The sequence below is a fragment of the Melospiza melodia genome, chromosome 5 (assembly GCF_035770615.1).
Source record: "Melospiza melodia melodia isolate bMelMel2 chromosome 5, bMelMel2.pri, whole genome shotgun sequence".
NCBI classification, from domain to species: domain Eukaryota; kingdom Metazoa; phylum Chordata; class Aves; order Passeriformes; family Passerellidae; genus Melospiza; species Melospiza melodia.
In genome coordinates this window covers 26,301,615-26,324,953 of record NC_086198.1, presented here as the reverse complement: position 1 = coordinate 26,324,953, position 23,339 = coordinate 26,301,615, and the positions used below count along the sequence as shown (strand labels likewise).

The window sequence follows — 23,339 nt, the reverse complement described above, 5'->3', positions numbered from 1 at the left end:
CATGGCAGAAACAGTACTTTTATTAAGTAACAGAAGCTTAATTAAGTTTCTCCTGAATGTAATAAAATAATACAGCTGAATGTAGATCAGTCCCAAGTAATTGTTTCACTGCTCTACCAGCTGTTTAACTAATGCTCCAGTGTTAAATAGGAATGCTGATATTTTATTTCCTTTTTTTTTTTCTGTTTTAGAAGGGGCTAAGTGGTCTCTTTCTCAGGGGACTGTGAGGTTAGCCTTGGCCCTTTGAACCTAATTAATCAATGGTGAGGCTCTTCCAGGGCTGGCTGTGGAATGCTCTTTAATTGCTCACTCGTGCAGTCATTTGTTTTGTTTAACCTGCGAGGGATTAAGCTCGCTTATAAAGGTCCTTGCTTCTGTTGTAGAACAACTCCAGCCATCCAACAGCAGGCTGGCTCTCTGCTTGATTCCCCACCTCCCCGGGGATGGAGCAGGGAGAACTGGAGGGAATCACTCCCTGCTCCCCCTCTGCCTGGACACACTGGCATCTCTGTGGGTCCCCCCATCACTGCCAGTGAGTTTCCCAGGGTGTGCTCTTGGCAAAAGGAGGATTCATTAGCTGTCAGTATAACCCAAGAATTCTCCAGATATCTCCCTCGCTTTCTTTCATTAAGTGTGAAACTTTAGAGACAGAAACTTTAATGATTTTCTCTGTGTGTGCATGGGTGTAATCCTGTATGCTCCGCTGGGATCCCTCTGGCATCCCATGTCTCTGAACAGCTGTCAGGCAGCTCAGATTCTTTTCCAAACTGCCGGTCTCCACAAATATTTCCTTCTCTTCTCAAGGATGGAATTTCGCCCTTGAGTCAGAGAGTCTGTGCAAAGCAAGGGCAGGTTTTGGTGACAAAGCTGCCCAAAGCATTAGGGTCACAAATAAAATCTTTGAAACCTGTTGGGGTGGGATGGTGTGGTTGCGGTGCCCAACACATTAGGGCCACAAATAAAATCTCTGAAACCAGTTGGATGGTGACCAGGGCTGTGAATTTCCAGGCCACAGTGAGACTCTGCTTTCTCTTCCAGCCCCAGTGAATTGTTTTGAGACACTGTATTTCTTGTAATGCTTGCCATTAACATTCAAAAGAAAGCTAGATCATTTTAACATGTTTCAAAAAGGGATGTTAAAATTTATCTTCCTTTTTATTAGATCCACTGCAGCAAGGCACCCAGTGGCTTTAGAAATGTAAGTAATGAAAAGCAGGGAACAAATGTTAACTATAGAAATGATTTATGGAGACATCTGATGAATTTATCCTGCATCTTCACCCTTTCATCCATCTCCCTGGACTTCAGTGTGTCTGAGCAGCAGCGGTCACATATTTTAAAGCTGACTTGCCAGAGACATGCTCCATGCTCTGGAATGTGGATTTCCCAGTTTTGCCCCACCTAAGGCTCCCATACAATCCTGTGCAGGCTTATTTTTTTTTTTCCCCTATGGAACTCTCTGGGTTAGATTACCAAAGTAGGCACTCAGTGACACAGCCTGCTGCCTGAAAAATGCTTAATAGCTGTCAGCTTCAGCTGCTCCTCATGAGAATTGAGGAGTCCCAGGCCATGCTTGAACAGCTGGGCTTTTTTGTAGCTCCTCTAGGAAGAACCGAGCTCTTTGGAGGAATCCAGCCCTAGTGGGAGGCAGAGGCTTTCTGGAAAACTCGGCCTTTGTGTTTAGCTTCCTCAAAGGAAGGCTGTCTTACGTACAAGGAGTTTAATTCTTTAATTCTCAGGCGGGCTCTGTATTATGAAATAGTGAATCCTCTACTAACAAAGTATTTTCCACAGAGTCACAAAGAAAACTTGAGGTTTTGCAGAAGCCCTGTTCCTCTGTTCCTACCAGCTGTTGTCCTGCAGATGTTCAGAGGCCCTTTCCTATCAGACTTTTTCTCAAAGGAGTTTTTTAGGCCAAATCTCTGTTTTTTTTAAACACATGTTTTAAAGTTGGATAAAGTATGTCATGAACAAGTCTTGTCCCTTTCAGGATGGTGACCAGAGGGTGAGGAAGGAGAAGAGCTGGTGGGCATGTGTAGCTTATGATGGATGGATGGATGGATGGATGGATGGATGGATATGCTGAAAACTGCCCTGGGGAGGACAAGTGTGGAAGGAATGGGGGTGTGAGAGGCTAGAGGTGTGTGATTAGACTTCACCCAGCCTAGTGCTGAGCACAGTGTAAGAAACCCTCTCTGGAACTGCTGGACATGGTTTTTAAAAATGCTTCCTTCCATCCCTTTCTGTGTTGCTGCATGCAGCCAAAAAATGTTCAGTGCTATGTTTAGACATTTTGAGCAACTTCCCAACTGCAGTTTCAATGCATTTGATATTTGGCTTTTTTTTCCCCCTCCTTAGCTTTTGCTTCTGAATCTGTTGGGCAATGCAGAGCTGGGAAGCGTATGAAGGTTTTGTGACACTGTGATTTCTCTGGAGCTTAGAATCAAAGTGCAGACTGCCTTTATTCAAGCTTTGGGCTGAAGATCAAAGAGGCAGCATTGGTTGTGTTGGAATAAAATAAAAAAAGAAATCACTTTTGAATATTGAACAACATGCTTAGTTCATTTCAGGATTATTTTTTGAGAAAATTCGTTTTGTTTCTGATTATTATTTGCCTTGCTTTAATGCCTGAGGCACAGAGTGGGCCAAGTCTCCTTTGCACGAGGTGCTGTACAAAATCAGGGACCATGAACAGATTCTGTATTAATAGCACATGATGTGGCAGGCTGTTGGAGGCTGTTATTTTACTAATATTATCTTTTTGTCTGAACTGCTTTAGCCATGGTGCTAAAGTCACAACCTGTCACATGTTGATCCTGGGTTTCATTTGGAAATTTACTGTACTTCTGCCTCCCTCTCCCCACACCAGGAGGCTGAGGGCCAATTGCCACCTAAACTAAAATCTATCGACCTTTTCTTAAAAATCACCTCAGTACCATGCTATTGGCACGAGCAGTGAGGAGAGATGCTGCTCTGGGTTATAGAAGCAGAACTGCCTGTATGCCTTTGGTTCACTCTTTAGTTCATCAGGGAGTTGCCCAGCCTTGACCTTCTGTGCTGTTTGGACGTGTTCATTTTGGTTTCATTCAGTTATTATGTCAAATTTGAGTTGGAGTGCAGTACAAATTATTTTGGCCCCAAACCTTTCTTTAACCCTATTTGCAGAGGTGAAAGGCTAATATGTTAAACCTTCCAGCCCATGCATACTGATTACTTCAGCCCCTTTAGAGAAAATATTCTCTGATTTCAGTTTTATCTGTTGCAGCAACTGTTGAGTGGCTGGGATGGGGGCACTGGGTGGTGACAGAAAATGACAGCAGTAACGTGACAATTAGCAAAGAGGGATATGGTGAAAGTAATACCGGATTTTCCTTTGAAATAGGGTGGAACATTTATTTATGATTTTTTTCTTCATATATTTAAAAAGTTTCTCAGTGTTCATGGTCAAATTTTCTTCCTGCTCAGCCAGTGCTGAGCAGCAGGTTGGTACCTCACAGTGCTACAGAGCTGCAGCACCTTGGTGCTCCCTGGGCTGCAGGCTCAGTGACAGGCAGGTAATGGTACACTGAGGGTCTGAACACACTTTAGAGCTGTTGTACAGAAAATAACCTATTTCAGCTTGCTCTGGATATCCCAGCTCTGGGTACTTGCACTAAAGAAGAAAAAAATGGGGTTTTAACTCACATTGACTTGTGTTAAAATGGCAATGAAGACAAAGTAATGTGGAGTGCCAGCTGAAATTCAGCCCAGATCTCCCTTAGCCTTTAATTTGACCGCCTAGCCCAAATTAAAAACCAGATTGTTTTCTGTTCACAGTTATTTTAACTAGTGTTAAGTCTGGCTAAACTGATGAGCCTTTTATTGGTTGGTTTGTTTTAGGTGTTAGCTCTCCTCTCCAGATACCCCAACAGTGTTTTGTAAAGTGCTTTTTTATTAGGCTGCTACAGAAGTTTATGGAGTTGGAAAAACTAGAGTACCTGTAAAAGGGCAGATGTAGTTCTTTAAAAGATGAGCTTTATAGTCTTAGGGCCTGGCTGGTGTGTTGATTAGCCCTGAGGACCATGCAGTAATGCTGGCCTGCATTGCAGACCTGGCCTTGCTCGTGTCCTCATCTCCCCGCAGCTGGAGCAGCGCCGTGACTGCTTGGGGTGTGCTCAGTGCAGACCTGTTTTCCATGCTGACCCAAACTCTTTGTCCAAGTACACCCAGTGGCTGGGGCACATTGTGGTTTTGCTGTTCTTGCTGTCAGGATGATAGTCTCTCTCACCAGGCTTGTTTCCTGTAGCTGCAGGGATGCTGCACATGGGCACAGGGCGCTTGGCCAGGCTCACCTGTTGCCCTGCACAATCATTGCCTTTGGGGATTCCACCTCCTCCCCTCACTGTGCTAATTGCAAGGAGATGGGGCAAAATAAATCCCAGGAAACTATAAATGTAAAGGACATTACATGATGAAGCACAGAGGAAAAAGCTTTTGTTGCTTGGGGGAGCTCTCATTTGGAGGTTGATGATGAATCACATCATCCCTGCTGGCAGGTCCTGCCCTAGACCTCAGATTACTGGCCTCGGGTGTCCCCGGCAGCTCAGCAGATAAACCAAGTTCAGGAGTGCCCCAAATTTTTATTAAAAACTCTTAAATCTTGTGAATTTGCTATTAAATGTCTCTTGTTAAATTTTAAGGGCCTTATCAAGGAGTTGAAACACTGCAATTATTTTTTTGATTTTTAGTCTGTAAACCTGGTATTTAATTTATTTCCAGGACCTGTTTTCCTTCTTGCTCCCAGGCTCTCTATAACATATCAAGGTAGTCCCTTTGGTGACCTTTGCAGCTCATATTTGGTTTGGCTGTGCAGGATTTTTCTGGTGTTTTGCTGGCTGGGATTTTGGGGTGGTTTTGGAGGCTTGTTTTCCTTCAATTTTCCTTTGTTCAATATACAATAATAACAAGGGGGATTAAATAGGTTGGAGCTATAGAAAGAGGACTCCTTTTCCCATCAAACTTTATAAGATTTTACAATAATCATAGCAGTTTAAATGTATCTCATTGGCATTTCTGCACAGAGGCACTAGGTGAGGCTGCAATTAGACTGCTCTGCCTCATCCTGTATTAGTTTGATCACATAAGAAGCAGCCTGACAGCTCTAGCACCTGGATAATTAAAACCTGTCAATAAAACAACAAAATGCACTGTGTAGTGGGACTCGTCTGTGCTAGCATTAAACACCGCAGATAATTATATCGCAGCAGAGGTTGGAAAGCCAGCCTCTCAGTGCTCTGAAAGATCAATAAAAAGGCCCATTCATAATGAAAAAAATGCTAGAGAAACTGGATTTTCATCTCCCTGTCATTAGATGCTTTGCTTTTAAGGTTTTGCAGAGGCAGAAAAAGATTCTGTTGAGGAATTCTTTGTTTCTGGAAGCTAAACAGGTGGGGGATTTAGCTTTGCTTTTGTGCAGTGCATTACTGAAAGCAAATGTGCTGAACCCAAGTCTTTTCTGGGGGCTTAGAGTTCTATTCTCCACTGCCTCCCTTTTCCCTTTTCTGCTTGCCTTTTTTTTATTCCCTTTACCCCTTATTTCCAGCCCATCATGTGAGCTCCACTTTTTAGTGATATTTCTCTTTGCTTCCTGTTTACTTTCTCCAGGGCTTTTTTTTTTTTTTTTTTTCCTTGGCTCTTCCTAAAGGGCTAATTTGGAAATATCATATATTGACAGGGGAGAACACACTCCTGGCTTACTTATTTGCTGCGACAACCTCTTTCTTAAAGCGCTCATCCAGAGAGGAGATTTTTGTGTTCCAGGGAAGGAAAAGCATGTCTTGCAGCATTGCCATGAAGGATAATGAATTAAGTCTGTCTGTTACTGTAAAACCATTAGAAAAGCATAATAGACCTTGAGGAAGAGGCTTAGATATTGATGTCTTGGCTATATTAGCGTGCCTGGGCACACGATGGCTGCCTTGTCTTTGCAGAAAAAAATAAAGTCTGTGTAAAGTAGGTGTTTCAGCTGAGGGCAGGGAGAAGAGCACTGGCTGCCAAAAAAACAAGGCACTCTATGAAACACAGGTGAGTGGTTTGGTTGGCACACGTGGGCTTTAAGCTTCCTTGTTGGAAGCTGCTCTAGGTGGAGGGTAGCACAGCTATGAGCAGGGGCTGGATGTGGCAGCTCAGTACCTGCCCTGTAAATCTAAGTGTGTGGATGTGAAATTTCCTCATCCTCATGGTTTTTAACACCAGTTTGGACTCTGACAATCTGAGGATTCAGAGGAGGCAGGTGGCTTCCCCAGGTAGTAGCTTCCACTGTGCCATATTCACAGGAGCTTCAGTGTTGCAGGAATTGTTGCTTCATCTCTGAAGGGCTGGTCTCTGGAGGATTAGGAGAAGGAGGATGTGTTGGGGTCAAATCAATGTTTGAGCCTCTAGGCTTGTGGTAGAGCTGGGCATGGGTTCTCGTTGCTCTTCTCCTGATGTCCCTAGCACAGCAGGTGCCTGCCTCCATGGTTTGGGCACCTGCTTTTATTGTCTGGTTCCCACCTAGATGGGGAGTTGGAAGACTTGCTGGTATTGCACCTGCCATGATTAATGCTGAAAGGCTTTTGTTTGGAATTGATCATTGATTTTATGCTGCCTTTGCGTTTTTGTTCTGACAAACATATTGCCCCAGACACGTCTAGCCTGATGTTGTTGACGTGTCTATGCTTTAAAGGTTTCTGGAAAGCCTGAAAATAAACTGCCAAACTTTTTTTCCCCCCCTTTCTTGATCTCTTGCTAAATATATTAACAATGTCAGCATCGGAAAAAAAAAAATTAAAGATATCACAGCAGGAATAAGCAGCTGTTTACATCTAAAGTGTTTCTGTTTTGTTGTCACAAGATGACCTTGTCACTTATAAATCATAAAAATATTTCCAGGGAGAAGAAATGGAAGTTTGCTGAAGGGGAATGAAGTTTTGGTGTTGTTTTTAGTTAAAGTCTGAACAGAGAGTTGTAAGCAGAGTTGAGCCCTGCAGCTGGTCCTGAACTCAAATGTTTCCTTCAGTCCTACTGCTATAAATGCAAAGCAAATGACAAATGAAATACTATTCCTGTTTCACATTAAAACTCCTGAAAGTCATTTTCCACTGGAACTGGGAGAAGTTCTGCAAAAATAATCCATGTTTTCCGTTACGGTGTATTTGTTACAGTGGATTGACACCTCACTTCTAGATTAAACACTTTTCCACATATCCAGATAGAAAGACAAAAAGGGGGGTCTTAACTAGTAGGAATAAATACAGCTGGAAAGAATGTATAGGACTCCCCCGTTTTTTTCTCTTTCTTTCTGTTTTTTTTTTTTTTTTTTTTTTTTTTTTGTTTGGTTTGGGTTTTTCTTGTCTTTTTTAAAAAATAATCTTGCAACAATTTGCACTTTTCACAGTAGGGTGATTTTTTTCCTCTCCAAAACATAGATGCGAATAACATGAACTTATGTTTATAAGATGATGGATGTTTAAAGGCTGCCAAGTACCTTGGACTGACTTCAGGAGAATTTGGAATATTCTCTTTTCCTGAACGTACAGGAACAGATAGGAATTGGTGTCTCAAGTTGGGCTGCAAATGCTGATCCTGGGTTTTGCTTTGGTTTCTGGTCTCTTGGTTGGTCTTGCTGAGCTGAGTGGACACTTTTGGTTCAGAGAAAGGGTCTACAAATCCCAGCAGCAGTTAGGGAGGTGGCTCAAGACATGGACAGGGTCTTTGAGAACCTTTACTCAGGTGCCCACCTTGCACTTCAGGATGTACCAGGGAAAGAGGAATGATGCATAAAACAAACCAACGCACACACAAAAAGATGGCTATAAATTTCTTGTCAGATTTCATAATAACAAACAACAAGGTGAGCTTAAACCGCTTGAGGGGCTACTTCAGTTCTCTTGTGTCTCCAGAACGTTTGTTTTTAAAATGCTGGACAAACTAATAAAATGGAAGCTGTTTTTTTTAATAGCATAAAATTATCTATCTGATACCCACTGCTAAGCCTCACAACTTGTAGGAGTTTGGAGGAAGTGTTGCCAAGACCCAGGTGCCAGGAAATCCCAAGATTCCATGTAAAATCCTGTGATTTACAAGGAAGAGCTCATGGCCTGGTTTGCTGGAAATGAAGTATAGCAGGAATACATTATGGGTTTTCTCCCTGTGATTTTCAAGGCTACAGATTCATCATCTTTTACACATCTCCTTTCCCATGTCACTTTTTGCATGTCACTTAGTGTCACCTGGGCCTTTAATCTGTCTGGAAAGAAATATGACAAAGCTGAAGGGACCAAGAAGCTGTTGTAAAAGGGATAAAATGCATGAGCAAAGGCAGAGCAACCAGAGCTCTAATGATGAGTGGTTTTTGCTTCTTTCTCCCCTTAAAATTTCCATAGCCTGATGTCTGACAGTAGTAGTTCATTGAACAGGCATTAGGTTTTTTCCTATGGTTTTTAGTGTAAATTGCCATCATCCCTTTAAGTGTGCTGGAATGAGAAACTTCCGTGTTTCACCCTGGGGTGGTAAAAGGAAGCTCAAAATGCCAAGTGCCAGATTTAGTTTTGCTGCCCATAGGAAAGGAGTGTGAAAAAGAGAGGAGGTTGAGTTCTTCTGGTTTTCATTTTGGGGTTTGTTTTTTGGTTTGGGTGGGTTTTTTTTTTTTGTTCTGCTTTTTTCTAGTTTTTTGGGGTTTTTTGGGGGTTTTTTTTGTTTGTTTACTTTTAATATAAACCCTTTTAAAGTTAATTTTGTGAGTTACTTACACTACATAGTATTTGTGATTTTGAGAGTTTTTCATTTGGTTTTCTGTGTTTCCTCCCCAAGGTGGCACTGATAATTTGATCTCACCTTCTTTGAAAGTTCCTGTGCTTGGTAGGCTTTGCCATCCCCCATTCCAGGAAAGTGTAGGGGGGCTTCAGGATGTCCTAGAGTTGGGGGGAAAAGCTTCTGCATTTCTGTACATCCTGCATTCCCCATTCAGACCCTTGTATCATGAATCTTTTAGTCTCTTTGGTGATATTGCAGAAGATAGCATGCATTTGAGGAGGTTAAAACTGTGCTGTTCACATACAACTTTCCAGGTTGTATTTTCACTTCTGTTTTATGTAGCCAAGTTCTTGCATTAAAAAGAAAGGACCACAAGGAAATGCTTGACCACTCAAAGCAAATGCTTCCTTGCAAACAGAAAGGAAACACAACACAGATGAGCCCTGAAGGTGGTTGTTCCTCCCTCCACCTCCAGTTCCTCCTAGTTCTGGATCTTTACTGGTGATTTTGAAAGGTATCTTTGATCCATTGCTGTTATTCTGTGTAATGTGGCCAGTGCTGTCCCTTCAGCCAGGAAGACTATTGATTAGACCAGTGAAATTGCTTTTTGAAAGGCACATTGCGCCCAGTAAAGGATTTTTGTTGAAAGTGAAATTCTGGATGATGTTCAAAGCCTCTCCTGGAAAACTGCCCACTTGCATGGTCTGAGCTACCTGTGATATCCCAGCATGGGTGAGGACATTATCTTTTTTGTTAAGGAAATTATTTTTCTGTCTGTATAACAGAACTAGTCACTTGCTGTGATAACTGTTGTCTTTCATCTAGAAAACAGGAGAATGTCCCAGCCCTCTGGATTATCTGGGATCCAGCAAAACAGCCTGATGAGCAAGCGTATCCACTCTTATTATTCTTTCCATAAAATTAAAGAAATTATGGAGCTTAAGGCAATTGCTAATGAATCAATTTTAATTTACAGGCTCAAATAAAATCCGCATTAAGGCTGACAAACTGTAGCTTCAGGTAAACACGAAGCATTTCCACTGCAGACCTAAATGAATTCTGTGCTGGATGTAGCTTCTGCCAGAACAGCAGAAGGGTCAGGGGTCCCCTTTCATGTCAGAGGAGGCAGAATCCTTATGGAAATAGATGCAGTGGTCTAGCCCTTAGGAGGTCTCTTTCTGGGGTGCAAAAGCAGAAAAATCAAAGACTAATAATATTTCTCTCTTTTTTTTTATTTAAACAAACAAAGAAGCAGATGATTTTTCTCTATGGAATCACTGTTTGCTAAATGCTTTTGTATCACTAATTGTACATTAGAGGTGTTTGTCCCATGAAATCAGAGGCAAATGTGGGTTTCTACACATGGACCAGTATATGCTCAGGAAGAGCATCTTGCAGAACCCAACCTCTGTGTATGTTCTCCTAAGCTGAATGATGCTCACTGCAGCAGGCAGGGTCAGTTCCTTCTGTGTCTTCTTCATTGAGAGCAAGCTTTTTGGAAAAAGTACCTCATTTCAGGAGGTGCATCCATGGTGGGCAGAATGATGGAATAAATCTTAGCCATTTGTGCCTAATGCACGGGTGTTGTTTTGTGAATGATCAGACTGGGAAGTTTCTCTAACAGGCTTTGTATGAAAACATTGTTTTGGTTTTTAGACAGCTTATTTGGTGGTATTTTTTTTCCTCCCACTCAAGTCTTGCTGTTTCTAGTCTTTGCTTTGGCTTAAAGAGTGTTATACAAGATAACTGGTTTTGTGAGAACACTTTATAAAAATGTTGCAAAACATATTGTTATGTCTGCTATAAAACATGCAATGATTATTTTTGCTGCCGTTGTTGGTTTAGTCCTTGCATTTTATTTGTGGGGATGCTAGTATTAAAGAAATACCTCCTGGAGGGGAAAGGCTGTGCCACCATGCCTCACCTCTTTTGGTAATAAGCTGATGAAGATATTGGTGTTTGCCATCAGCCTCACTGCTGAGCTTCCCCAGGGGATGCTGTAGTCCTGGCTCCTGCATCTTTTTGACACAGCAGGGGCCACTCAGCTTCTTGAGCTGTCCTTCTGTCTGGTCTGTTTCCTGACTCTTATCTCTGTTGCTTTCCAGGTGCAGTAATCGGACCCAGTGTGCGGTTGTTGCTGGCCCCGATGTGTTCCCAGACCCGTGCCCCGGGACCTACAAGTACCTGGAAGTGCAGTATGAGTGTGTCCCTTACAGTATGTATCCTGATATATTTGCACTTGTTATTTCAGTAGAGATTTATTGTGGAGATTAGGACAGCCTTGAACTTGTCTCTTGTTGCTCAAGGGTGAGTAAAGCATCATATGAGACTGAGCTGATAAGATATGAAAAATTGTTCTCTGTGTCAGGTTTGTGCTTAGGTTAAAAATATCCTAATAATGTCTCCCATGTTGTACAGCATAACAGTGACATACCATCTTCTGGAAAACACTTGGGAAACCCCATTAGAGAAAGCAAACCAGAGGAATGAAGCCCTATTGCTGGCTTACAGCTTCTCTTTACAGAGGTTTATGCTTGTAATCATACAGCATTGTACTTTGACTGACCTATGTCCATGTAATTGATGGCATTTGATAAGTGCCTTAAATACAGTATTGTATCACCAAGGAGGTAGGAAGCTGTTGTTTTGGGTAATTTGATGTTTGATTGTAGAGAAGTACTAATTTATAAGCTTCCAAAGTTACAAAGGCAAATTACAGGCAAGCCATTTAGACTGAATTTTTGAGGGTAGAAAGCCAGTCACCTGAGATGACAACAATATGTGCCAAGTGGGAAATTCAGAGCTACAAAAAGTTGTGTACCTCAGAATTTGTTTTCTGTAGAAACCAAATTTGTTACATGCAGGTAAGGCCCTACTGCCAAAAAGAGCGTACATGAAAAAGGAAATAACAATGATAGTATTGGAAAGTGCACTTTTTATTAGCAGTTGTAGAGAGCTGAGTGATGAATAACAGCACCATTTCCAGGTTTTCTGTTTGAGCAGGCCAACGCTTATTGTAGCACACCTCTCAAAATAATAAAGCAGGTATGGGAATGTATGCTTTCAACCCACAGTGTTGTATTGAGAGAGCAGCAGGAGGCATCAATCTGCTGAAACCCAGAGTTTGGCTCGGGGACTAAGACCATCTTTGTTGCCTCAAGCAGGGGCTGCCGGAGAGCAGACGTGGCTGAGCAATGGCAGGCACCCTGTGCAGAGGGGAAAGCAGAGCCCACAGCCCCTGGGGTGGTCCCCATGCCCCAGGCAGGAGGTGGCCACCTGCCTGCTGCCACAGCCTGAACAGGCTGTGTGGTCTTTGGTTTCTGTGGAACTCCAGCACCACCTCTCTGAGTAAAGGGGACCTCTCTGTTGAGGGACTCAGATACTCTGCTGGCAGCAGTCTCAGTGTGTCCAGATTTGATTTTTCTAAACAAAACTGTGAAGCTTCTAAATGCAGTGATGGAATACTTTTTATGGGGTGAACTATTAAACTCATGTTTAATGGAAAGATTGACATCAGGGCTTAGGATCTACCCTATGAAGCAGAATATACTCCAAATTATAGTTTAGAGTTATTCCACTCTAAATGAGGCTTTTCATTTCAGAAGCAACACTGTGCATGGAAAGGGTTAGGGAAGATTGGTTTCAACTTATCACAGCAGGTTGTATTTCCCTGTGATTTTTGATTTGCATGAGGGTATGCTGTTCCCTCCAGAGACTGGGCTGGTAAAGCAGTAGTCATTACTTGGTACCCCTCCACAGCCTTTGTTGCACATAAAACAAAGAGGAATAGTGGTGCCTTGTGAGAAAGGCAATATGTCAGTATTACACCCCGAAGTGTTAATTGGCCCTGTGTACAAGAAGTAGAGTAACTCTTGTGAGAGGCTGCTCAGTAATAAATGTACAGTAGGGATTGAGTATTTTTTAATGATCTGAATGTAGGGAGGAGAAGGATGACAACTGACATGCTGCTTTTGCAATTAAGGTAGGAGCTTTGATGGCTGCTTCCTCCACTTCTTTATGAATCAAATATGGGGTCTCTGCAAGTAGAGTTAGGGGAGGAAGACAAAGGACAGGCACATGATGAAATAGGATCTAGTATTCTGAGGTTGTTGTTGTGTGTTACCTAGGAAATTTTGGGTCAAATCTTCATGTGTTGTTATTCAGTGTAGCAGCAGTGAACTAGGTTGTGTTTAAGCAAACTGTGTCCCTTCAAATGCTGGCATGGAGTGGGAAACCTAGAGCTCCATTTTATTCTTTTCCTGCCTTAGTCTGTGCCTGGCTTTGTTGCTGCACCTCTATTTCTTCCCTCAGAATGGTCAGATTAACGTTGTAGATAGATGTTCCCCACCTGGGCCCCATGAGTGTCCCATAAGTGAAAGCCACCCAATTGATGGGGAAGGTGTCAGCTCTGGGCAAGTAGGTCAGCAAAGGCATGTCTGGACCAAAGCCATGCCTGGTGGATGAAATCTGTTCCTTCTTTTCTGCCCTGTTACTGTCAGAGGTCAGCTCTTGTCACTGAGCCCACGTGCCCCTGTGCAGCCAGCCTTTGGGAGTGGTGGGCTCGGCCGTATGGCCATCTGCTAAAGGAGCACCTCAGCTGCACCATAAAGGAATTAATATTTCAGCAGGCAGTTGTACTCTTGTGCAATTCCAGCTTGCCTTTGTCTGGTTGGATGGGTTGCTCCTCAGAGTTTCAAATTATTCTTTATGGACAGAGAGTGGGTTTATCCAAGTGTTGGCTGAGCAGCAGAAGGGAGGGTGTGTGCATCTCAAGAGGAGAGGGTTTGGGAGTCATCTTTAACAGATGTTGTTAGGACTGACCCTAGGCACTTGTGCTCAGTATAGTGCTAGTGTATTTCCTCCCCCAAAGAAAAAAAAATGGAAGATTTAAACCTCCATTCATTAGTCTGTTTCTCTTGAGATTTTATTATTTATTTATTAATTCTTCCACCACTAGCTTATATCGTTTTCTACAGGAAATCATCCCCCTTTCCTCTCAGATGGGGAAAATCTAAGTGTCCTCTAACTTCAATAGCTCATATATTGTAAAATCTCCTTTTCATTACCCCACACACTGCATTCCTGTGTGTTCACTAGATACCCCTGACAAGGAGAGTTTTGTGAGCCTGCAGTTACTCTCACCATGTGGACAAGATTGAGAGATGATTATGCAGATAGCCCAGTCCTCTCCTCATATATTCCTGATCCTGTAGTTGCTTTATTGGGTAGCAGCAGCCTTCTACTAGAATGGACAATCATTCCAGGACACCTGGGCTTCTTAGGTTGCCCTCTGACAGTGAAATGTAGGTGATATCAGCAGGTAAAAAGATAGCAAACCTAATTTGTCAGGCTTCAGTGACATCAGTTGTCCTATTTTTCTGGTATCAGAAAAAATAATCCAAATAATTTTGTCTTTCTCAAAGCAGGCCTTATCATGTGGCATGTATTTCTCTTAACGCTTGCTTTAATTACTGCCCCTTTTCTTCTGAAATACTTAATACTTTAAGTATTAATACTTTAATATTTAATACTTTACTACTCCAATTTTCTTGAATTGAATTTGCTTTTAGTAATTACTGACCAAGAGAGATTTTCCATGGTTTTTCATGGCATGTATACTACTGCAAACCTGCAGTCTGCCACTGCCAGAGCTGTGGACATGTTTCATAGTGGAGAGGTGACTGAGCTGTTTTGTGCTGTGTGTGACTATGAGAAACCTGACATGGTGAGGGTCCCCTTGATCCAGTACTCTGTTGTTTCCTGCTGCATTCTTTCCCTCTGCCCTTCTCCCTTTACAGAGCAGAGTTAATTGGGTAATGGGAACAGCAGTGGTGGAGGTGGTTTTTAAAGCTAGGTCAACACTCTTATTGCTAACACTTCACTATAATCTTCTGGTGCTTGTACAATCCTGTTGTCATGGTGCCAGTACATTTAGGAGTAAATTTTTTCTTATTTCACCTTCGTAATGTGCTAAAGGCCTTCCTGTTTTACCCATGAACCAGTGCAGAAAGGAGTGTTTGATCCAAAGCTGTACATGAGACCAGTGGCCAGCAAAAGAGCCCAATTTTGGAGGAGCAGTGGTGTTGGGAGAGCTGGCCAGCTAGTTGTCACTCTCATTAGACACATTGTCCAGGTTTAGAGCAAATCTTGGGACGAATCCCCCAAAGGAGCTCCGGTGGGAAAAGCCAATACAATAGGCCCCTCCTTGGAGAAAGATGGAAAAAAAATGTTTATTAAACAATAAAACCAAAACAATATCAAACAATGAGACCCCTTGCCACTCTAAAAGAGATGACAAACTGAGAAAACCCCCTCCCTGGGTTGCAGCTCAGCTCACTCAGTCTCTGATCAGTCCCTCAGTGCTGCAATTGTTGCAGGCCAGGCCCGGCCTGGTGGGCCACAGCTGCAGCTGCCGGTGCTCTCCTGGGTGTTCAGTCCAGAGCAGTTTCAAGAGGTCCAAAGGGAAAAAAAAAAACAGTCCAGGGAACTTCTCTGCCTCAGCTAGCTAAACTAACTAAAAGCAAAAGAAGAGCTCTGTCCCGCTGTCTGTCCATCCACAGACAAGACAGTCAGGAGCAGGAATGTGGAGGAGTGAGTGCAGTGTCTGAAAACAAACTGCGCACTTCTTCTCTCCCCCCCTTCACTCTCTGGAGCACTCTTAAAGGTGCAAAACTTATTATTCAGCATAAACAGAATGAGATGATTGGGGATAAAAGCATCATATAGTCAACCCAGGGCACACATTTTCTGTCAATAACGCGAGAAACCCAAACCCACCCTTTGGTTTTGCTAATGCTGCCTCTGTATGTACGTGACACTCAAGCCGTCCATGTTTTAGTGGTTCTACAGGTATTTTGGAGAAGAAGGAGTGGAGTGAACAACCCAGTTGAGGCTCCCTTTTCTCTCTTGAGAACATGTGCTCTGTAGGACATGGCAGTGGCACTGCCCTTCATGGGTGGCACTCCAGATCAGAAGAGGGGTAAATTCCAGCATGCAAGCAGCTATTGCCCGCTGGCTTAGACTGACATTTAGGGATTGTCTGCATTTAGTTTTTAGTTGGGTTTTGAAAATGATACTAGTTGAAAGCACGAGAGGTATTTTGGAATGCTTTCTTCTGTTCATTTCCCTGTAGAGACAACCTTACAGGCTCCCAAAGATCCAGCACAGTGTCGAAAAGAAGATTTAGGTGTACCTGAGTCAGATTTACCTTCAGTTTTCAGATTTACGTTTACTTTTCAGTTTATTCTGCGCTCCCAGTTCCATTAGGCTCTAGGTTTTGGAGGTCACAGAATAACTTGTGCACTGTTGTCCTTCAGAAGCAGTCTGTTTTGTAAACAGGAAATTGGAAAATTTAAGCTATAGGATAGGGCAAAGTGCCAAAAGGGTGGTGACTCAATGAGGACAAGCCCATTGCTGCATTGATGGAAAGGATGGCAGCAGCAGGAGGGTGCCTCAGGCATGGCATGTCCCACTGTGATGATAACCTGCCTCACACCCAGGCCACCAGGCTTTCATCAGCTTTTGATATTGGGGAGATCTGTTCAAAGGGATGTTTCTTGCAAGGGAAAAATGCTCATGGCTTCCAGGGAAGGATGAATTGTTCTTTCCATTCTGTTTCTTTCTGTGTGGGCTAATGTGAAGGCACCACATATCTCTGGTGCTCACAGAGAATTTCCTTCTTCTTTAATACTAACAAGAGGAAGGGAGGAAAAAAAAAAAACACAAAAAACCACAGCACATGAGCATATTTTATCCTTTCTTTTCTTCCGACTTTTTTTCTTTTTAAACATGGAACCTGAAATCACATTTCCCAGTTGCTGTAGTGATGGAAGAAAAGGTCACAGGCTTGCTAGAAATACTCCTTTTATTGCTGATAGAAGAGTAGATGGGCTCACGTATCAATAAAAGTGAGGGACGGTAAGTGTGATGTGGGAACAGAATTCAATAAAGTTTTATTGTATCACAAGTGGACTGAAGTGCATTTAAAAACATTAAATGAAGGCACACAATATCTGCTCTGCTGGACCTTAGGGCCAGTGAATAGACAGATAATTGAATAATGACATTTTTAAGAGAATACAAGCACTAGAAAGCAAACTGATATTTTCATTGCTCTAAGATTGTTGGTAGAAAGGGAGAGAGAAGGGGGAAGATGGGACAAAATTGCAATCTGAAAACAGTTTAATGAGACCACTTTTCCCAAGAACACAGTTCTTAATTATTTCTGGAGTGCTGTAAGGCCATTATGTGGCCTCTAGGCTTTCCCTCTGTGTTTTCTTGCTGCCTTCTCCATTGGTAGAGAAGTTTGCCCACTGAGAGCAGGGCTGTGTTTTGTTAAACAAATGGACTTGCAGCTTCTCTGTTTTCGTTTGCCCTGGATTTTTATGGCTGCTTTGTTTCTGTTTTCTCCCAAGAGAATTTGGTCCCTCAAGGCCCATCAGGGAAAATGGCAAATGTTCCCAAGGGATTAAGCCTGACTGTTGGCATTTTGACCAGTAATGAGTGAATTCCCTCCTAAAGCCAGGCCTCCTTTGTTTGATTTGTTAAATATATTAATTTTGTACATGGGTTGGGAAGAAAAAGTAAAACCAAACAAAAAACAAACAAGAAAAGCCCCAAACCAAAAACCCAACAGCAGACATAACTATCCATTATGATTATTTCTGAGCAGAGAATCTTTGTCTCCTGCTGACAAATTGCCTTTCTTTCAATGCTTACAGTTTCCTGGCATTGCAGTCAAAAAAACCTATTTTTTTTGGTACTCACTGCTCACTGAAATTCCCAGCTTTGCTTGCTAGCTTGTTTATTTTATTTTATTTTTTTTTTTAATCTAGAGAGGCAGAAATAAGGAATATATTGCTTCCCTTATCAGTCTTCTTTTACTGTGTGTTTGTGGGGAGAGTGCATCTATACAAGAGCCCACTGGAAAGCACTCTTAGTTAAAATAACCTGATACTATGGGCCTTTGCAAACCTGCAGGCTGACCTGTCTGAATAGTTGCATGCATAATGTTCAAGAAGGGACGGAAAACTAAGAGCTGGGGAAATAAAGGTATTTAAAAATTTGAAGTAGCCTGATACAAAGGGAAATGAGCATTTTTGTAGGGCACGCTGAAATAAATGGCAACATGGTTAATTTTTGAATATGAGATGAGTTTGGCTTAAAATAAGGAAGTTGGATGGTTTCCAGTGTGTCTGTAATACATACTGGTTTGGAGGTGTGCTGTCAGCCTTGAACATAATGGATTTTCTTGTGGGGATAAGTTAGATACATGTTAGGCAATCTCCACAATAGGAAGGCGATCACTACCTGCTGCATCTCTGAGTTCCAGCATGCTTCCATGAAAAGCCAGCTCCTGCTGGCTTCTGTCATCTCTGTCCTTTCCTCTAGGTAGAGGAACATTTCTTCATGTCTTCCACCCATGACAACATGAGCCTTTGTGTGAAAATAATTTTTTTCTCTTGCTCTCTCCTGAGTGTTTAGCCGATTGTCTCCTGAACCAGCTCACTGCTCCCTAGTCCTAGGCTTGAACTTTTGAAATGCCTCCATGTTCTGATGCATTCTGTCTTTAAAACATGCAGTGGTTCTGGAAATCTCCATGAACAACAGGTTTTGCTCCCATATGTGTTTGAGTTGCACAAGTTCTCTTTATCAGGAAAGTCACCACAGTGCTGTGCTCATCTCCTTTAGGTCTGAGATGCTGCAGTGGATGAGAGCTGGAGTGTGGTACAGCCTGGGCAACCTGTGAACTTCTCAGATGATCATGGGATGCTTGATTGCACATTCGTTGATATTTTCATTATATTTTGAAGCTTGTACAGCTGGGAGAAATTGTTTTGGTTTTTTTTTTTTAAGAATATAAAAAGTTTTCTGTGGTAGAGCACAAGAGGCAAAATTCACATCTTCCCCCACCATCACCTCACTCTCAGAAAATTTGTAGTGTGGAGACCCAGATTTTAAATAAGTCAAAGAATTTAGTGTAGGTCTGTTATGTGTTTCTCACATAGGCTGTTTTTCTTGATATAGAGCCCTGTCAGTTCTCCTGAGGGCCTCTATAATTGGTTTATTAAGGAAGTTGAAGGTGGAAAACTGTGATGCGTAGTGTAAGTTATTTTATGAAGATTATGAATGTAAGGGAGTAATTTAATTCCTTGTGTGACTTCTATGCACTATTTATTCCTTTCCAATACTGACCCATAGCAGCTGAATTTTTAGTGAGAAAGTGTATGGGTTTGGTTTGATTCTACTCATTTAAACTAAAAGTTGCTTCAAATCTTTCAATCTTTTGCCCGACTGCCTTTGGCCTTTGAGTCTGAATCAGAGGTCATTCAGTTGCAGGGAAACTTTCTTTCAGCATCAGCAAACTTTGGGTCAAGTTCCTGATAGCCTGAGGCTGTCTCAATTTGTTAGCTTTTTTTCAAAAATCTCATCTTTGTCACACCCATTTCTAGCATAGTAAATAACTGATACTGTCTCAGCCAAAAAGGGAATTGTAGTCAATACTGCATAGAAAGAAGAATGAAAATATGAGATATTCTTCAATAAAGTAATAGACTGCAGTCCTCCCACCTTTTCAGCTGATGATTCCATATCTAAATAGTGAGACATCTTTGTAGTATCTGAAATAGATTTGTGCTTGAAATAGATTTGTACCTTAATAAAGATGCTGACAAAACATAGCAGCCTGACCCCTGCAAACCCTTTTCTGGAGCACCAGTGGGAAGAACCCCACTGGCTTTAAGTCATCTGTACCAAGCTGTGTTTTTCTATTCTTTCTGACGTGACACTTGTAGATATTTGCCACCAATTTGCTGCCTAAGCATAAACCCACACTTCCCAATTGTCTCTGAACAAGTCTGTCATCATTTAGGGAAATATATATTTCTTTCCATTTTTAATAACCTATTGCCTAAATTGTGCTATTATGCCAAGCACCCTCTGGAGATATTGATATGGATTTCATATGTTTTATAACAGATCTTCATGGAAATAATATTTATATTTCCACGTTTTATTCCTATTTTCCTTTAATTTCTCTTATAAGAAGTATTGCAAAGGTTTCTTTCATTGGTGCAAGCAGTGTAAGGAGATTAAGACCATCCTTGCCAGGTGCTATTATAAATCCACAAAAGAAATGAAATACATTTATTGGGTTTTATTCTGGCCAATAGGTAGAACAGAATATGTGTATCCAGTGGCTAAGTTGAGGATTGAAGTTCATTTCTTCTAGCACATGAGGGAGAAGGAGGGAGGGGGGAAATTTGAGTATATTAAGGCAAATCCCTTTAGTGTGTGAAAGACGAAAACGCATCTTTCCAGATCTAAAAATACAACTTCGTTGAGTTTCTTTATATTAAAAGGGCTCCCAGGAAGAGAGCCAAATACATCTGAATGTATTACTTCTTTCCCTCATTTCCTCCACTTTTCTTCCTAACAACATTTCCAATCAACTTTTAACAATATCAGCCTGCATGAAACCACTGTGGTTGTATGCACCTCAACTCTGGCAAAGGAGACAAACATGGACTGCATAGTATTTGATTTTTGTTAGCTTCTGTTTCCAGAAGGAGTAAAATGGGAGGAATTGCCAAGACTAAGGCAAAAGGGCCTTCCCCAGGGTATCCTTTTGAAAAACAAAACACCAAACAAAATCCTGCAACTTATTTCCAGAGGTTTCTTATCTAAAAGTAGTCATGGCATGTCATTTACCTGGGCTGATTGCCAGACTATACAGAAATATTCTAAAGGGCTTTTCGAGGTGTGTCTTTTTATTTCTTTTTTAGTTTTTTTTTTGGTGGGGGGGGGAGGTGGGCGGGGTGAGGGGGTGGGGGAGTGGAATGATGACCAATTCAGATTAAAAAAGATTTATTCCAATTGATTTCACAGATGAATGTATTGCTGAGGGTCTAAACTAATCTCCTCCTCCAAAGTCCTTTTTCACTCCATGGGTAACTTAAAAATGTCTAATGTAGTTTTAAAAAATGCCTTAATCTCATTTATCTTTAATTTCTCTGTTCCGCTCTGCAAGCCCACATAAAAAGATTTACAGTGGGTATTTATCCCTTCCAATATCAAAAGCAAATTCCCTTCCAGATCTCAATTTTCACTGATAATCCTCAGAGATGTATAATTTTAATTTACCTTGCAGATGACGTCTACCTGGTTTCTCTCTCTGCTTTTATGAAGGTATTATTCAGCTGCACCTCATTAACTCTGGTTTGTTTTTTTGGGGTTTTTTTTCTCTTCTCTCTTGTATGTCTTGAACAGTGTCTGTGAGTGGAACTATTGTCTTGTCCTTTGCTGGAGTGCACATGCTGGTGCAGCTGGGGCTGGCATGTCACCACGTAATCCAGCTGAGTCCTTTCTTTTTATCCCAGGAGAGGCGGCGTCGGGGCCTTGTCCTTTTTATTTCTTTAAAAATTAATAATCTCGCATTTTTCCATTTCATCCCTTACAATGGCTTGCAGGACCACACAGATGCACACTCACGCACCTGAAAGCTTCCAAAAACCTCAGATGTTCAGATCTGCAAAATAATGGTTCTACTAAACAGAACAGGAACTATTGTGCTCTTGGGATTTTGAAAATGAGCCTATTATATTTAGGTGCCCTAATGAAAGCTGAGCTTCCCTGGAAATCTACCTTTAATGTCTGTATAGGAAACACTCTGGCGTCATTCCACCTATGTTACTATTTAAAGCAGCAAATTGTGCATTTAAGTGCTATTCTGAATGCAGCCCTAAAAGATGGTTCCACATTTCTGCAGCAAAACTGAAGGGGTGGAAGGAATGTAAAGTCCATGGAGCAAATGCAGACATGAGCTTGAGTATTTGACTTTGAGAAGAAAAATCAGGAAACAATGTACAGATGGTGTTGGAGATATTTTTTTATTAGTAAGACGTGGCTCAAAACATTGAAATTGTAAGATAAATGAGTTTCATAGTCTAGCCTCGTGTGGGAGGGCAGAATGGAGTGGCTAGTGACTCTCTTTGGTATGAAATTACACTGTATCTCTACTGGTGGTCTTTTCCTTATCACAGGCTGAAATTAGTCCTGCTTCGATATAATCACATTTGTATCCTGCTGCTGCTTTGGGTATTTACACTCAGGTTTGGCAGCGCCTGAAACAGGAAAGACTTTCAGTCAGTAACCGGTATAAAGGTGAAGGTGTGGAGGCAGCAGCTACTAAACTGCAGCACAGAAAAAAGATGCTCCTATCCCACAGGCACCCCTGAGGCAGCTTTGACGCCGACCATGGCATGAGATGCAGAGGCACAAGCTGTAAAGCAGGGATAAATTTGCCACGTGGGTGTTTTGTACAAGGCACAGTTGTACCCCTGGTTTCACTCTGCCTTTCCCATTGGCACCACTGGGACATTCTCAGCCAGGCATGTGCTTTAAGGTTTGATGGCTGTCAGCTTGTGTGTTTGCATCTTATATATGGTGTATGCAACTAACAGAAGCCTAATTCGGGGGGTCCTTTATATGCTCAGGCTGGGGTTTCAGAGGAGAAACAAATAGGCCTTTGTCCATTTAAAGACTTACTCAGAAGAGTGAGCATGTGCCATGTACATTTCCAATGAAGTCAATAATTAAATATGTTCCAGATGACTGTGGTGGGGGAGGATATTAGTAATTACCAGAAAGTGACAAATCTACATTCTGTGGCTGGTACTTTGAAAACAAAAAGTCACTGTTTCTAATAGAATCCATTAAAAATATTACCTGATTCAATTGTCATATTTAAGTTAAAATAATGTCTTAACTTTTGGACGGTATTTTCTGATTTTTTTTTTAAATGGTCTTAATAGAGGTATAGTAGTTGTCTTTCAGCACATGCCTTTGATGAGAGCCCACAGAAACACTTGGGAATTTTCTTGTTCAGTTAGAGGGAATTTGGATGCAGAGAGTGAAACTGGACAGTATTTAAATCAGTGCAGCCTTGCCTATTAAACAGCTTGAGTCTGAGCCTTCACATTTGGGAGAAATTTGTGGTGCAGTGATGATAATATGGAGAGATTTCCAGAGTAAAAGAAAAGTGTTTCTTTCTTAAAGAGGACTGGTCCATTCTGCCATCTTGTCTCAGAAATGAAATTAAGTGGCTAACAAAGTCTCAAACCAGTTTTAGAGTATACAAAAACAATCATTCACATTTTTCCTTGGTTAAAGGAAGGTCAAAGAGCTGTGGTTTGGGCGTGCAGGGAGGAGACAGGAAAGGCCAAATCACAGTCAGAGCTGAAACTAGCCAGTGTTGTGGCAGATAACACAAAGCTTTTTAAAAAGTACTTTAATAGCAAGAGAAGGTCTAAAGAAAGCACTGGAAGTGATAGTTGTTTAAGGTGATCACCCCTTTAATGGAGATAAAGAAAAAGTGGAGGCATTCAATGTTATTTGGGTTTTGTTCCCTAATTTTTTAATAATTCTGGTAGGCCTTGGTCTTTCTGTTCCTTTCAGGTGGAGGACCATAAGTGTGTGGGAGCAGTGGCTTCCCTTTTGTGAAACTGTAAGGCACCAGCTGCACCAGCCAAATGTTGACAAGTCTGGTGGAAATCATCCCAGAGTGCTGA

The 23,339-nt window shown here is 41.8% G+C and overlaps 1 protein-coding gene across 13 annotated transcripts in view; it reads left to right on the top strand.

Moving 5' to 3' along the window:
- ADGRL3 (adhesion G protein-coupled receptor L3) overlaps positions 1–23,339 on the top strand; it is a 491,811-nt gene that overhangs the window by 270,875 nt on the left and 197,597 nt on the right. For all 13 annotated transcript variants that reach the window (XR_010027766.1, XM_063156653.1, XM_063156644.1 and 10 more), the window contains one exon: positions 10,878–10,987. Coding sequence is in view for 12 of the 13 variants with exons in the window: in XM_063156653.1 (XP_063012723.1) it covers positions 10,878–10,987 (110 nt within the window). In the remaining variant the exon portion in view is untranslated. The remainder of the gene's footprint in view (positions 1–10,877; positions 10,988–23,339) is intronic.